The following is a 16,465-nucleotide window of genomic DNA, read 5'->3' on the forward strand; positions in this document are numbered from 1 at the left end:
AAATTGCATTTTGCCTTTTTAGCTACAGCAGCACATTGCTGGCTCATCTGATACTCATCCTGGATCCTGACTCTGTCTTTGACCATATTTGCTACCCCTCTCAATTTAGTATCATCTGTAAGTTTAATGAGCATCCCCTCCCTTCCTTCATCCAAATCATTTATAAAGTTGTTGAACATCACAGGGCCCAGGACAGATCCCTGAGGCACTCCACTCGTCACTCCTCTCCAAGAAGATGAGGAACCATTTACATGCACTCTGTCAATCAGTTACAAATCCATCTAACAGTAATAGGATCCAAACCACAAGTCACCAACTTGTCAACTAGAATATCATGTGGGACCTTATCAAAAGCCTTACTGAATAATATTGTCTGACAGTAACAGACAATGCATAGCAATATAATCTGCAGTCCTGAAGCATCTCTGACCCATTCCTTACAACACAGCCTATTACCTGTGTTAGAACTCCTCCCCACAGAGATATTTAAGTTGTGACAAAGGAAGTCCTAAGAGAAGAAGACTTTAGTACTTAAGTACTCTTCCTCTAGTGAAAGACCTGCTTAAGGTAAGGACCCATAGGTTAGAGGAAAACTGGATCCATACCTTTGTTCCACCCATGACATAGCTTTATGTATTTCTCTGTTCTACCTGCCTCCCCGCCCCCGCCCCCCAATTTCTGTCAGTCATGTTCCTTTAATACCAATAGACTGTTCTGTTCTCTCACATTTGGTTGAAAATAGCCATAGCCAGGACTACATGGATTTCACCTGGAAAAGTCTATATCTGGAAAAGTTTTAGAACAAATCATCAAACAGTCAGTCCTTGAGCATTTACAAAGGGTGGCTGGGGTTACCAAGAGCCAGCACGGGTTTCTCAAGAACAAGTCATGCCAGACTAATCGTATCTCTTTTTTTGAGAAAGTTACTATCTTGCTGGATCAGGTGAATGCTGTAGACGTAGTTTATCTTGATTTCAGTAAGGCTTTTGATGAGGTTCCACATAATATCCTTGTTGAGAAGTTGGTAAAATGTGGTTTGGATCCTATTACTGTTAGGTGGATCTGTAATTGGTTAACACATCGCACTCATAGAGGACTTGTTAATGGTTCCCCATCATATTGGAGAAGACTGACAAATGGAGTGCCTCAGGGATTGGTCCTGGGACCTGTTCTGTTCAACATTTTTATAAATTATTTTGATGACGGAATAGAGGGAATTAGACATGGGCACGAACCGCATTACGAACCAAAAAAACCCACAAACCTCCTGAGCGTCTGTTCATGAACCGGTGGTTCGTGAGGGTCCATGGCCAACGAACCAGCATTCGTTGGAAGCCCGGTTCATTGCATTCGCCCATGGTTCATGAAGCCAGACAGTCAGGCACCATCAATCAATCCCCTTGGAAATGGAACTGGGGGAATGCCTGAACTCTTGTCTGCACTCCTTATGTCGCCCTGGAAACCCAAATCGAAGCCCAGCTTACCTTGATCGGCAGGTCGTCTTTCCAACCATGGAGCTGCAAATTGGTTACAATTGGTTACATAGGAGAAGACACCCAGGGGAGGGAGGGGGAAGGGGGGTGTTCTGTAGCCACCCCCCTTACTCCAATCTCATCCCTGCAAATCCTCATAGGCAGTTCTGGCGGCCAACCCCTTGTACACTGGGCCAACGTCAACTGGTGGCTCTAATTGTATCGAGTGGGAGTTTCCTGGGGGCCTCGTATTGGAGATGGTATAACTCCAAGATCCCTATTGCAATCTTGACCAAACTTGGGTGCTGGCTGGAGGAGAGCCTGCTAAACACTCCCTGGGAATATGGGCTCTCTAAGTCCAACGGGGGCCGTTCTGAGCACCACGAACCTCAAACTGGTTCGTCAGCGGGAAAAGTTTGTTTCGTTTCGCTAGTTTGCGTTCATCAGTGGCACCGAACCACGAACCACTGGTTCATTAAATTTTTTTGGTTCGTGCCCAAGTCTAGAGGGAATTCTTATTAAAATTGCAGATGATACTAAATTGGGAGGGGTAGCAAATACAGTAGAAGACAGAGTCAGGGTAAAGGATGATCTTGACAAGCTGGAAAACTGGGCCAAAACATATAAAATGAATTTTAACAGATATAAATGCAAAGTTCTGCATTTAGGTAGGAAAACTCAAATGCATAATTATAGGATGGGGGAGACTTGTCTTGGCAGTAGTATGTGCAAAAAGGACCTAAGTAGACCATACACTGAACATGAGTCAGCAGTGTAATGTGGTAGCTAAAAAGGCAGATGCCATTTTGGCCTGTATCCACAGAAGCACAGTGTCCAGATCACGCAAAGTGATGGTATCGCTTTACTCTGCTCTGGTTAAAACTCACCTAGAGTATTGTGTTCAGTTTTGGGCATCATGTTTTCAGAAGGATCTAAACAAGCTGGAATGTGTCCAGAGGAGGGCAACGAAGATGGTGAGGGGTCTGGAGACCAAGTCCTATGAGGAAAGGTTGAAGGAGGGAGAAGATGCAATCTTGCCCCCGGGTAAGATCTACAGTATAATTGGACTGCGCCTTCGCCGTAGCTGTGTGCATGCCTTCTGATCCAACAGCCGCCTTCGAACTTCTGTTCAAGCCCTTCTGCGTTGACCTGCCGGTCGCTCAACGCAGCGGATTGCATCTCGGCAAGACTGCATCTTGTAGCTAATCTATCTAGCTGTTTTAAATAGGTAGGCCCTGTCTACCTATTTTCATCCAACCATCTGCAGAATTTGCACAGCAGGGTTTTTCTGCTTGCAGCATGACTGATGCAGGCCACTGAGCCCGCCAAAATGTTGTCCTTCGGGGTCAGCAGACCCTCTGGTGCGCCACAGGGAGCCAAGTGAGAACTCGTGAGATTTGCCATTGGACAAACTGCATGGTTGGGTACTTGATCTTGGGGGTCTTGTAATCTCTTGCTTATTTATGTTAGGTTATTTAACATTTTACTTATGCCAGGTTAAAAGAAACAAATAGAAAACATTTAGAACATTAGATTTCAGTTGTTTGCGTGCCATTTACATGTGTTTGTGGCATTTGTGTTAGTCTGGATGATGGTCCAATGGATAGATGTAGCCTCATATCATCTAGACTTCCTCCCCTGCCCTCTGGAGGGAAGAGCCTTCCCCTGACACAAGACAGTCACAAGAGTGTTGTGGGAGGCGCCTTCCTCAGCAAGAAAATGCTTCCGCTCGCAGAACAGCTCCATCTTTGTTCGCCTTACTGGTCTAATTCCTGAGGTGATCGTTGTATGAAGCTGGCATCGCTTAGCATTGTGGCGTCGCCCTCCTGCCATCCTTCCAGTATCAGGGAGTGATAGCAAGCAGTCCTTGCGAAACCTTCGCTGATCCTTGAATCTCTCTTGTGTGCCCTTTGCAGCAAAAGGAAGGGCAGTTCAGTGTGCTGCAGCTGGTGGGAATGCTGCGGGGCATAGCAGCCGGCATGCGTTACCTTGCAGACATGAATTACGTCCACCGGGATTTGGCTGCCCGAAATATCCTAGTCAACAGCAACCTGGTTTGCAAGGTGTCTGATTTTGGGTTGTCGCGGTTCTTAGAGGATGATGCGTCAAATCCAACTTACACAGGAGCCTTGGTGAGTGATCGCTTAACAGCAAGTCTTTCTCTGAGCCCCACAACATCCAGCCGTGCAAGTGATCTAGGAACCAGTTGTGTCTTGGCAATGCCAAGAGTTAAAAAATAGCTCCAGAATTGCTGTGCCCTTTTCATTTGCAGGAAATGTGGACATTCAGATGACATTTGGGAGCAATTTTAATGGATGCTAAATGATGGTTGTTGGGGGTTTTCCGGGCTGTATTGCCGTGGTCTTGGCATTGTAGTTCCTGACGTTTCGCCAGCAGCTGGGGCTGGCATCTTCAGAGGTGTAGCACCAAAAGACAGAGATCTCTCAGTGTCACAGTGTGGAAAAGATGTAGGTCATTTGTATCTACTCAGGAGGGGTGGGGTTGAGCTGAGTCATTCTGTAAGAGTTTCCCAGGGTGTGGAATGCTAATGGCGGGAGGCTTCACTGTATCCTGTGGAGGTTCTTTTGCATATGGATTGGTGCTTGATGTGCTAATCTTCTCTGCAGGGCTATTGTCGGGTGTGGAGTGTTTTGTTGGCCTGGTGTTTTTCAGAACTGGAGCCCATGCTCTGTTCATTCTTAAGGTTTCTTCTTTCCTGTTGAAGTTTTGCTTATGCTTGTGAATTTCAATGGCTTCCCTGTGCAGTCTGACAAAGTAGTTGGAAGTGTTGTCCAGTATTTTGGTGTCCTGGAATAAGATACTGTGCCCTGTTTGAGTTAGGCTATGTTCAGCCACTGCTGATTTTTCAGGCTGTCCAAGTCTGCAGTGTCTTTCATGTTCTTTTATTCTTGTCTGGATGCTACGCTTTGTGGTCCCGATGTAAACTTGTCCACAGCTGCAGGGTATACGGTATACTCCTGCAGAGGTGAGGGGGTCTCTGCTGTCTTTTGCTGATCGTAGCATCTGTTGTATTTTTCGGGTGGGTCTGAATACTGCTTGAAGGTTATGCTTTTCCATAAGCTTTCCCATCTGATCAGTAATTCCTTTGATATATGGCAAAAACACTTTTCCTGTAGGTGACTGTTTTTCCTTGGTTGTTTGATTCATCCTGGGTTTGATTGCTCTTCGGATTTCATTTCTGGAGTAGCCATTTGCCTGAAGTGCGTGGTTTAGATGATTAATTTCCTCATTGAGAAAGCGCGGCTCACATATCCGTCTTGCACGATCCACTAATGTTTTCATTATGCCTCTTTTCTGTCGGGGGTGGTGATTGGAGTTTTTGTGTAAGTACCGATCAGTGTGAGTTGGTTTCCTGTAGACCTTGTGACCTTGTGACCTTGTGACCTAATGAAAACATTAGTGGATCGTGCAAGACGGATATGTGAGCCGCGCTTTCTCAATGAGGAAATTAATCATCTAAACCACGCACTTCAGGCAAATGGCTACTCCAGAAATGAAATCCGAAGAGCAATCAAACCCAGGATGAATCAAACAACCAAGGAAAAACAGTCACCTACAGGAAAAGTGTTTTTGCCATATATCAAAGGAATTACTGATCAGATGGGAAAGCTTATGGAAAAGCATAACCTTCAAGCAGTATTCAGACCCACCCGAAAAATACAACAGATGCTACGATCAGCAAAAGACAGCAGAGACCCCCTCACCTCTGCAGGAGTATACCGTATACCCTGCAGCTGTGGACAAGTTTACATCGGGACCACAAAGCGTAGCATCCAGACAAGAATAAAAGAACATGAAAGACACTGCAGACTTGGACAGCCTGAAAAATCAGCAGTGGCTGAACATAGCCTAACTCAAACAGGGCACAGTATCTTATTCCAGGACACCAAAATACTGGACAACACTTCCAACTACTTTGTCAGACTGCACAGGGAAGCCATTGAAATTCACAAGCATAAGCAAAACTTCAACAGGAAAGAAGAAACCTTAAGAATGAACAGAGCATGGGCTCCAGTTCTGAAAAACACCAGGCCAACAAAACACTCCACACCCGACAATAGCCCTGCAGAGAAGATTAGCACATCAAGCACCAATCCATATGCAAAAGAACCTCCACAGGATACAGTGAAGCCTCCCGCCATTAGCATTCCACACCCTGGGAAACTCTTACAGAATGACTCAGCTCAACCCCACCCCTCCTGAGTAGATACAAATGACCTACATCTTTTCCACACTGTGACACTGAGAGATCTCTGTCTTTTGGTGCTACACCTCTGAAGATGCCAGCCACAGCTGCTGGCGAAACGTCAGGAACTACAATGCCAAGACCACGGCAATACAGCCCGGAAAACCCCCAACAACCATCGTTCTCCGGCCGTGAAAGCCTTCGACAATACATCGATGCTAAATGAGTTTCAACAGGAATAGTGCAATTTCTCAGGGTCAACACAAACAGCTAAATTGCCACCAGATTCTACCTAATCAGACACCGGCAGTTACAGCCCAGTCCTGTATATAGTTACTGAGACTTAAGTCCCACCGAATTCCATGAAGCTTATTCCCAAGTAAGTGTTTGTAGGATTACAGCCCAAGTCAAACAGTTCCGAGTGCTGTGCTTTTCTTAATAACTACATATCCTTAAAAAAAAAAAAACCTGTTCTGGTAATTGGTGGGACAGGCTTTATTGTTAGTGATACGGATAATAACCAGTAAGTCATAAAACAGTATCAAATGAGGAACTGACTTGCCTGAATCAACTAGAAGCCATGTGAAAACCCTGCAAAACCATTTTCTCCAGAGCCAAATTATATATGGCCTTAGGGATCTGGGGCTGGAAGTCCCAACATACAGGCTGATTCTGCACACGTTGGGTAATGCACTTTCAATGCACTTTATCAATCGTTTGAGGTGGATTTTTTGTTCCGCACACAAAAAAATCCATTCCAAATGATCTATAAAGAGGATTGGAAGTGCATTACCCAACGTGTGCGGAATCAGCCATAGTTAAAGCTAAGCAAATTTTGGGGGGGGGGCACACTTTAGATTGCGGTTACAGCAATGAGGCAAATAATGCGGTTAACTCTTTCTCTGTGTGCTATTTCCCCCAGAGCAGGGGTCCCCCCAGAGCATGGTGCCCACCATGTCACCTGCCCACCACCTTCCGTGGTGCTTGCCAAGTGTTTTAGAAAGTGGTCTAGATCGGGTGGAGCTTTTGCCCAGCAAGGCATCTGCCTGGTGACTGGAGACTTGATTGCCTATGCCAATTTTTTTTTTTAAAGGGTGCTTTGTCAGCAGCACAAGGATCTTCACTGTGTGACTGAAGGTAAACTGCAGTAGCCCTTTTGTGGCTTGCTCTGCTTCTGGTGGCAGCCATTTCAAGGCTGCACATATCACACACTGTGACAGAATTCCACAGGCTCAGGCATGTTGGGGGTCCCTGCCCTTTTCTCACAGCTGCTTTTTGACCGTAAATTCACACTCAGGCATCCAGTGACAGATCTGCCTCATCGCGTGTAGATTAGCTCTCAGAATTCATCCCCAATCTGAAAAGATGTGCGCGTGTTTTAGGAAAAGTGAAATCACGATCAGGCTTATTCAGCTGCATCCGTCTCTTGAAACCAGTGAGAACTAGTGCAACTGCAGCATGCTGGTTTTGAGCTTGAACTGTGATTCTTAGATGCCTATTTTTGTCCTTTACTTTAAAATTTCTTTCTTTTTTTTTTGTTTTAACTCTCCAGGGTGGCAAGATCCCAATTCGCTGGACTGCCCCAGAAGCCATCCAGTATCGCAAATTCACGTCCTCAAGTGATGTCTGGAGCTACGGCATCGTGATGTGGGAGGTCATGTCTTATGGCGAAAGACCTTATTGGGATATGTCAAATCAAGATGTAAGTTCCAAAATGACACAATCTCGGTCTCCCCTACCCCATTTCCTTAGACTTTGGACAGAATATTTTCTGACAGAATACTCTTAACGAATGCAGAAGGGAGGCTTCATTCTGACCCATCCTTTCGATTCTTGCAGGTTATTAATGCTCTCGACCAGGATTATCGCCTGCCGCCTCCCCCGGACTGCCCCACAGTCTTGCACCTGCTGATGCTGGACTGTTGGCAGAAGGAACGGGTCCAAAGGCCCAAATTTGAGCAAATTGTTAATGCCTTGGACAAGATGATCCGCAAGCCATCCGCCCTCAAAGCCACTGGCACAGGGAACAGCAGGTGGGATGGCGTAATTGGAAACTACACTGAGAGGAATTTTGTTTGGGGCTTCTTCTGCAAGCAGAAAGAAATGAGGGAGGGTGCCACCTGAAGGCAATGTGTTAGATTCCCAGGTTTTAAACAAAACTAGTATGACCCGTGCAAGGGATTTGAAATGCCTTTCGTTTTTAATTTGTTTTTAAAAATATTATTATTGTTCTAATGAATTGTTATTTTTAATTTATTTGATTATTTTTCTTTTTGTACGTCCCCTGAGTGCCTTTTGGTAAGGCACGGGGGGTGGGATGCAGCTCTTATATATTAAGTAAATACTCTACACAGAAGCAGTATCCTCTTACAAAATCCAGAATATGTGCATGACATATAGGATGAAAAATATATTGCGCAATTCACTTTCGTGCCTGGAAGAGTTGCAGATTTCAAATAATTTGGATTTCTTGCAATTAGGAAAAAATACGATTGGGGGGCATGGAGTATCATCAGCTTAGTTACTGCCGAAATGGGAATGGAGCATCCTGGGTGAAAGTCTCTTGATTCGTAAACGCCGTGCTGTGACACTCCTTCCTGAATCTTCACCAGACATAAGCTTATCCTTATGATAGTTTCATGAGAGAGAAAAAACAAAATTAATAATGCATAGCCTTTACTGAACACTTTTTCCAAGAGCTTAGACATTGTGCTTACAACAGCCCTGCAAGGTAGGTCAGCATCATTATCCCCATATTACCTGTTGGATATGGGGTTTTGAGTGACTCGCTCGCAACCATTGATTGAGTTTGTGGCTGAGCTGAGGGCCTGAAGCAGAAACTTCAAAGATCAGACCTCATAAGCCACATGAGCTGGGGACCAGATTGTGAGCTCACACACAGCAACAGTTCACAAAACAGCCCGGCCCTGATGGCTTTTTTTAGGGGTGTTAAGAGAATCTCCGAGGGCAGAAATATGTGGGGTGCATAAGCTGTGGCTTTGGAGCAGAACTGAGAAAGGAAGCTTCAGGAACACATTTTGGACCAGGGACGAGAGCGGGAGGCTCCTCGGGAAAAGCTGGCAGGCTCTGTTTGGAAACCGCGTCTGCCTTTCTCTGCCTTCCAGAGCCAGACGCTCAGAGTCAGCAAAGAGGCAGTCCCCAAGGAGTGTGTGGCTTCAGAACAGGGGGTGGTAGAGGCATTTTCTCATGGGTAACACCAGTCTTCATTTTGAGAATGTGGAGAAGAGAGGCATGCATACACAGACATTATACAGTTAGTTAAACGTTCATCTAATGCAGAGAAAGACCTTTCACTACAGCCCTAACTGTAAGAGGAGGAAAGATGAGGTGGAAAGAGTGCGGCCACGCGCAGATTCTCTGACTAGGCAGTCTTAGGCTGCGATCCACGTGGCTGCTTGGAAGCCAAGAGGGAGCCAAACAGGAGCATTATTTTTGGAGGATTCACACAGTGTCCTCCTACAATCATTCTCTTAACTGGTTCCTCTTGCTTTCCTCCCATCTTTCCCAAACCTACTTTGCTATTATCTTTCCAGAAAGACGACAGTCAAAGCAGGTTAGCACCCCATCCAGAATCTCCCACCTTCAGCGGTACCATTTTTATTGCCATCCTCCTCCTCATGCCCACCATTTCCCTCCCCCCTAGGTGGCGGGGGGAGGGGCTTTTTGCTGCCTTTTTAAAAAGTAGGAAGTTTCTATCCCACTATAGAGCAGCTACTTATTTTTAAGCTCCCTGGTGGCATTGGGGGGGGGGCTTGTGGGTGCAAGGGGAGGACCAAGGAAAGTAGGAAGGACACGCACATGGATGCTCCAAGGCCGCTGCAAATACCTCTGCAGTCACAGCGGTAGTGACTACTGCACAGCAGGGAATCATTACTGTGTCAGTGTGGCCTCCTCACGTCTTCAGACCCAGTACGTGATCTTCCGTTACGCAACGGGGCTGTTTGATGCCGGCACATCAGCATTTGGCTGTTTTTGGCTTCATAAACTTTCAGAATGTGACGGGAAGGCACTCAAAAGTGTTCGGGGGCACTTGAGAGACGTGCAGTAGAGCACCACCTGGTGTGCACCTGCTGCATAGTTGAGACATACACTGCCTTTTCCCTCTCAGCATACATAGAAGGTATAGACTGTATGATGGCAAAGAGTTTCACACACCTTTTAAAACATATTTCTTTGTAGACCATCCCAGCACCTGTTGAGCAACTCGCCTCCCGACTTCCCATCCCTCACCAACGCCTATGAGTGGCTGGACGCCATCAAGATGGGTCGCTACAAGGAGAACTTTGACCAAGCGGGCCTGACAACCTTTGATGTCATCTCTCGCATGACTTTAGAGTAAGATCCGTTTGAGATGTGACATGGCACCAGCAGTCCCGGATTTGCAGCTGAATATACCTTTGACAGGGAACCGTAGCTAATCTTTGCTCCCTTGTGACTGATAACTAAATTTCCAAACATACCTCATTGGCACATCACAGTCTAATATTGTAGACCTAGACTGGGGACTGAAGAGAAGTACCCTCCACCCTAGAACTTACCCCAATAATTCACTAATTGGGTTTACGCTGTATCCGTGTAAGGAGCCCCTCTGTGAATATGTAGCTGGTGTAGCTGGCAGAGACGGCACACCTGTGTCCCAAGCTGAGAGCACTGAAGTTCTAAGCTATGCAAATGGAAGGCCAGGGGAAAACAAAGGCTTTGCCACCTCACGCTCTGCTAGCATGTCACACCTCAAGGAACAGAGTCCTGGACAGCCAGATGGCTGGATAGTTCTCTTTTCCTCTTGAAGCAAGAAGATCGCAACAAGGGGTGGAGGGTGCAAGGGGAAGGGATTCTGCAGAAGGGGATTGTGAATTCCCAGGACATGAGAAAGAAGCTGTGTTGTTGTTGTTGTTGTTAAATTTCTGATCAGGGAGATGCATGCCATAAAATGCCATAAAGGACTAACTTTTACCCCGGAACTCCATTTTGCCAGCGTGGCAAAGGATGATAGGGAGAGTCCTAGCTCTGAGAACTAAGATAATGTTGGACTTTTAAAACAGGGCAGCCTGTTTAATTAGCATTATTTAGGATAGGTACCAAGTATAGGGTGAACTTACCATGTGTTTCCACCTTTTCTTTGTATCCTTCCTCAGCCTGAAGCTTGAACAGACTGTGTATACGCTTTTATTTTTTACGTAGGTAGCCATGGTGCTCTGCAGTAGAGCAGCAGGAAGTGAGTGTCCGTTATGTATTTGTACAGTGGTGTCTAAAACTATATTTCCTGTGTTGATTGATTCATGGTCGGAGGTTGACGGTGGGGTGGAAGTTGCTGAAGGCCTGGTGAAATTCCACCAGTGCTTCTTTCCCATGTGTCCAGATGTTAAAAATGGCATCAATAAGTCTCAAGTAGAGGAGGGATATTAGCGGGTGGGAGCTGAGAAAGCGCTTTTCCAAATCAATCCTGAAAATGTTGGCGTATTGTGGTGCAGTGTGACTGCCCATGGCTGTGCCTTTGACCTGAAGGAATAGCTCTTCACCAAATTTGAAGTAGTTGTGGGTGAGGACACCTGGCAGAGCTTGGTAATGATGTCAGCTGTGGGGTTGTCAGGAAAAGTGTTCATAATGGCTTGTAGTCCATCTTTGCAGGGGATGTTGGTTAGGGACTTGTTTTTGGTACCCCCAGGGGTAAGGGAAACGGGTATCATCATCGGGTGGAGTCCCGGGATGGCTGCAGGGGTTTCTGACTTTCTGGCAAACCGGAAGGAACAGGGCGTATGAGACTATTCGTCCACTGAGATCTTTGGACAGTCACTTTTTGCAGACTGACCTACCACAAAGAAGTGTTGTGAGGACAAAATGGGGGTGCAAGTATGATGGACAAGTCAAAGTCCTGCCCGTTTCCTGAAAGTTACTAGTCCCCTTTTACACATGACGGGAATGTTCAGTGTGCTGGTACCAGACCATGAGGGCACTCGTGACAGCGAAGATGGCAGGGGGGCTTGGGGGAAAATGCAGGGAAACAGCTATTTTCACTTCAGACGGGGTTTAGCTGTCAGGATAGGCAGGTTAGAGAATCTTTGGCCTGGGAGGCCGGGTTGGTCTCGGCATCTGCCTTTAGGGGCAGCAGGCTGGTACCGTGTGGTGCCCAGGAGATGATCACATTTTAAGATTGCCTGTTAGCCCTCCATGGTTTAGGGGAGCTAAAGTATCAGACTGAAGTTTCATTTTAAAATTCTGGGATTTAGCATCCTTGAGTCCAGACATCCAGAATTCTGTTTCACATAAAACACAGTATTTTACTCGTCACTGTTTCATATGCCTTGTATCCAGAAGAAGCTGAGTTGTATTTGTCTGTATTTTCAAGCCTCATTCCTTTGCCTAAGTCTTTAACCCTTTCCAATAAAACAGAGAAAAGGTATATGTTGTTTTTACCTAGGTCTTCTGTGTGGTTTAGCGTAGATAAGGTATTTTCCTGATTAAAAAACAGAATAGGAGAGGAGGCTTAAAATGTCAGCACACCTCAATTGGGCTGGGAGATACCCTTAAACAAACTAGCACAAAATACCTCACAGGTGGCTGTTTTCGTACTTTAGAATCCATGCTCTCACACTAAAGGGAAATCTATTTGATCACTTTGTATGGTGCCAAGTTCCCCCAGAGAAGACTGAGGGTGGAAGAAAATGAAATAATATTCACAACATGTTACCTGAAGATACGCCTATTTATATATGTCTGCATGTCCCATTGGTGTAGAATCTTCACTGGGGTGGGGGGTGGGAGAACCATACGCACCACTTTGAGCTCCTTGACTGCAGACTGGGATCAAAGTATGAAGAGGCCTTTAGAAAAATACAGAAGTGTTGCAACAGATAAAGAATAAATAGATCCTTGAGGCTCCTTGCCTGGAAGATGGACAAAGCCACATCTCAGAGACTTTCTAGGCAAACAGAACAGCATGTGGTAAAACAGTTTTCTAGACTGCACCACTTCAGACCGTAGGGCAAGGATCGTGTGAGTAACGGCTTCCACATGGGGAAATATATTTACCCACAGATGTCAAGCTAGAATAGAACAGGCTTCCCTGGCATGCGAGTTTTCTTTGGCTACACTCCTAAGAACACATTTTTGAGAGCAAGCCCCATTAAATAATAATAATAATGACAATAACAACAACAACAACTGTGCTTATATGCCGCTCTTCGAGACAGATTAGTGCCTCACCCAGAGCAGTGAGCAAGTTAGTGTTGTTATTGTCCCCACAATACAGCTGGCCCAAGGCCACCTACTGAGTTAAGTAAGACTCACTTCTGAGAAGACCTAGGCCATTTTCACACTGCTAACCTGCTTCTGTAATGTTGCGAAACATCACGCAAAAAACGCAGAAGATAGCGTCTTCTCGCAAGAGTTTTGTGCGATGTTGCCCAAAACTCACGAGACGACGCTATCGTCTGCTTTTTTTGCGCGACGTTTCGCAACGTTACGGAAGCAGGTTAGCAGTGTGAAAACAGCCCTACCTAGGATTGCTTCCTTTGTGTAGGAAGGGTTTTTTTAATGGATGTTATTTCCCCCTGTTGCAGGCTGAAGTTGCATGTTGCGGAAACAGTTCAATCTTGTGACACATTGTTAACTAGAGAGCGTTGTTGCTTTCTTCATGGCCAGCATGAGGCAAAATCGGAGAGACAGAACGTGTGCAAAGATTGCAGATAGAAGCTACTTTTCAATCCTGTCTGTTCAGTTTACTTTCAGTTCTCTTTCCATCCAATTCTGAAGGCCAGGCAGCAGCTACTCAAGGATAGGTTTTAGCCTACTGTAAACAATCTGTGAAGATTTCTTGTACTTGCTAGGGTGGGGAGCGGGGGTGCCTTTTTTTCTGAAGCTTCAAGTATACACGAGAGGCGAAATCTTGGCTAGGGACACAGTGTGCCCAGTGAATGCCCTCCAGTTGCAAAATTTTATCTGACTGAGCAGCTCCCTGTAATCGGTTTAGAGGTTTAAACGCATTTGACTATTGCCACATCCTTGAGTGGTGCCCTTTTGAGATACTGAAGAGTGAAATCATGTACAGCTTCATAAACGAAAGCTACAACTAATTTTCAGATGGAGAGGCTGCCTTTCATATTTTCATTTCTGACTTCCTGTTACAAAAAAACAGCAGAATTAGAATATTTTCCAAAATATTCTCCCGTACAAGTATGCCTTTGTGCCCCACTTGTAATTCTTTTTGAATCAGCTAAAGCTTTACTGATTGATCTACTGAATAAAGTTTGCAGATTATTCCATGTTCCTAGCTAGACCCAACAGGTACTTAACTGAAGCTACTTCTTGACTTGGGCAATTGTAATAATAACAGCATTTGATTTATATACTGCCCTTCAGGACAACTTAATGCTCACTCAGAGCAGTTTACAAAGTATACTATTATTATCCCCACAACAAGACACCCTGTGAGGTGGGTGGGGCTGAGAGAGCTCTGAGAGAGCTGTGATTGACCCCAGGTCACCCAGCTGGCTTCAAGTGGAGGAGTGGGGAATCAAACCCGGCTCTCCAGATTAGAGTCCCGCACACTTAACCACTACACCAGACTGGCTCTCAATTGAAATTAGTATGTCAAAGGTTAGGCTGCGTCTCCAGTCCTTTCTAAGCCCTACCCACTAAGAGTACCTCTGGTGTATCAGTGTCTTTGAGAAGTTTTTTCTTACCTCTTTCTGGGTAGCCAGTTTGGTGTAGTGGTTAAGAGCACAGGACTCTAATCTGGAGAGCCGGGTTTGATTCCCCACTCCTCCGCTTGAAGCCAGCTGGGTGACCTTGGGCGAGTCACAGTTCTCTGGAGCACCCCACAGGGTGATTGTTGTGGGGTAATAATAACACTTTGTAAACCGCTCTGAGTGGGCATTAAGTTGTCCTGAAGGGCGGTATATAAATCGAATGTTGTTGTTGTTGTTGTTATTATCATTATTTGCTTCCTGGCTCAGGGCAGCACAGAACTCCTCCTGCCCCAGCTCCTTTGTGCTTTTCTAAGCAATGCGCTTTCTCCCTCCTTCGTGATTGGCAGCTTCTTGGGTCTGCCTGCCTTTGCGTCTGGTTGTCAGAAGGCAGGAACATCACCTTGTCTGACAGGGGCCCCAGTGAAGCTCTTTCTCTTCCTATCCCTTGCAGGGACATCCAGCGCATCGGCATCAGCCTGGTCGGTCATCAGAAGAAGATCCTCAACAGCATCCAGCTCATGCGGGTCTACCTCAATCAGCTTGAACCCGTCGAGGTCTGACACATGGCGCATCCTTCCAAGCCCCTTCAAGGACTTGGAGATTAAACGAACCTTTTGTTGTAAAAGGGAACCAGGGCAGTGCTTGCCTGAAATGCCAGGGAGGATGCAGGAACTGCTGTGATCTGCTTCACAGCACGGAGCCCTCTAAGGCTTTGTGGGTTGATTTAAGACACTCCCAACCGGCAGCATTTAGATTTGGGTGGAATTGTACGTACATGAGGGACGGGTGGGAGTTATTACACAGGGTAGAGATGGAAAGATAGCTTTGGAGATAGCAATCTGTGTGCTGTTCCTTCCATGTGACATATAGCAGACATGTCAGCGGTTTTGTAACAAGGGCCAGGAGCCTCTCGAAACCCGTGGCTTGAGCTGCATCCAGCCAAATTGAGTTCAAAGGGAAGCTGACAGGTTGTGTTGCCGAAAGAATCCTAGCTGGAGTTTTTCTTCAGCCAGTGGAATCTAGGAGAAGCAGAGCCGTTAATTGCCACACACACACACACACACACACACACACACACACACACACACAGAGGACTTCAGGACGGAGCTTGAAAGAGTAGCAGAGCAGGAGGCAAAACAGGGTGTAGATTGGGAAGGCGGGGCTGCCGCTGAGCCCTTGTGTCTTAGGCACCAAAACGTTCTGGATGGACATGTCACAGTGAGGTCCGAGGGGTGGCGGCTTCTTAGATATCAAAGCGTACAGATAAGCACACCATTGTTTTTCTCAATGGCTGCCAACAGGACAGATCGGTTGAACTCTGAACCTAGTTTGGGAGTTTGTGGAACTTGAACCCAAACTGCTGTGGGCAAGCAAGAAGAATGGAAAGCATCTCATGGTCAATGGCCACAAGTCCTTTTTGAGAGCACAGAGTTACTTTTGCCATTTCCAACTGGCTACTGAGACCAGAGGAAAGGAAATAAAACATTTGATGGAGAAATCAGAGTCCACACAAGGATTTCTCAGAACTACATGTCGGTCTCCGAGGGGCTGCCGCTGGCCTTCTGAAGGGGTCAGAGACTGCGGGCTGTTTAATCCAAAGAGGTTTACAAATAAAATTTAGTGCATTTCAACTCTGAGAGATGATTCCCATAGAACGCCAGCAGCTTTGACGTGTACCGTATGGGAGAGCAGGCCTCTGTGCAGCTTCTTAAACAGCATTGCTCTAGATAAACGGGATTGGTGTTACAAGATGGTATGCTTCAATTCCATGTTGTTTTCTATGCATATGTTGGACTGAAATTAAGAAAGTATCTCTGGTGCTTTTTAAACTCTTGAAGCCAAGTCTGTCGAGGCTCCCCCTAGCCCTGCCTGCACATGGGGCCAAGGCTTCTCAGAGGAAGAGGCACTTCTCATGGCTTCCGCTATGCCCGAGGCTCTCCAGACTCTCCTGGGGAAGACCCCATCCCTCTTCCCTCACAGCAGGCTCCCTGTCCCAGGTTCCCTTAGAGCCAGCAGTCAAGGGCACCCACGTGGACCCGTTGGCCTCCTACACCTTCAGAGTCCCTCCTGGGACCCCA

The 16,465-nt window shown here is 46.2% G+C and overlaps 1 protein-coding gene across 1 annotated transcript in view; it reads left to right on the plus strand.

Moving 5' to 3' along the window:
• LOC129334336 (ephrin type-B receptor 5) overlaps positions 1-16,117 on the plus strand; it is a 211,808-nt gene extending 195,691 nt beyond the window's left edge. The window contains exons 13-18 of the mRNA XM_054986362.1: positions 3,389-3,604; positions 7,232-7,381; positions 7,519-7,712; positions 9,880-10,035; positions 14,839-14,941; positions 15,689-16,117. Coding sequence (XP_054842337.1) covers positions 3,389-3,604; positions 7,232-7,381; positions 7,519-7,712; positions 9,880-10,035; positions 14,839-14,941; positions 15,689-15,709 — 840 coding nt within the window. The 3' untranslated portion in view covers positions 15,710-16,117. The remainder of the gene's footprint in view (positions 1-3,388; positions 3,605-7,231; positions 7,382-7,518; positions 7,713-9,879; positions 10,036-14,838; positions 14,942-15,688) is intronic.
• The last annotated feature ends 348 nt before the right edge of the window (positions 16,118-16,465 follow it).

The sequence above is a fragment of the Eublepharis macularius genome, chromosome 8 (genome assembly GCF_028583425.1).
Source record: "Eublepharis macularius isolate TG4126 chromosome 8, MPM_Emac_v1.0, whole genome shotgun sequence".
In the NCBI taxonomy this organism is placed as follows: domain Eukaryota; kingdom Metazoa; phylum Chordata; class Lepidosauria; order Squamata; family Eublepharidae; genus Eublepharis; species Eublepharis macularius.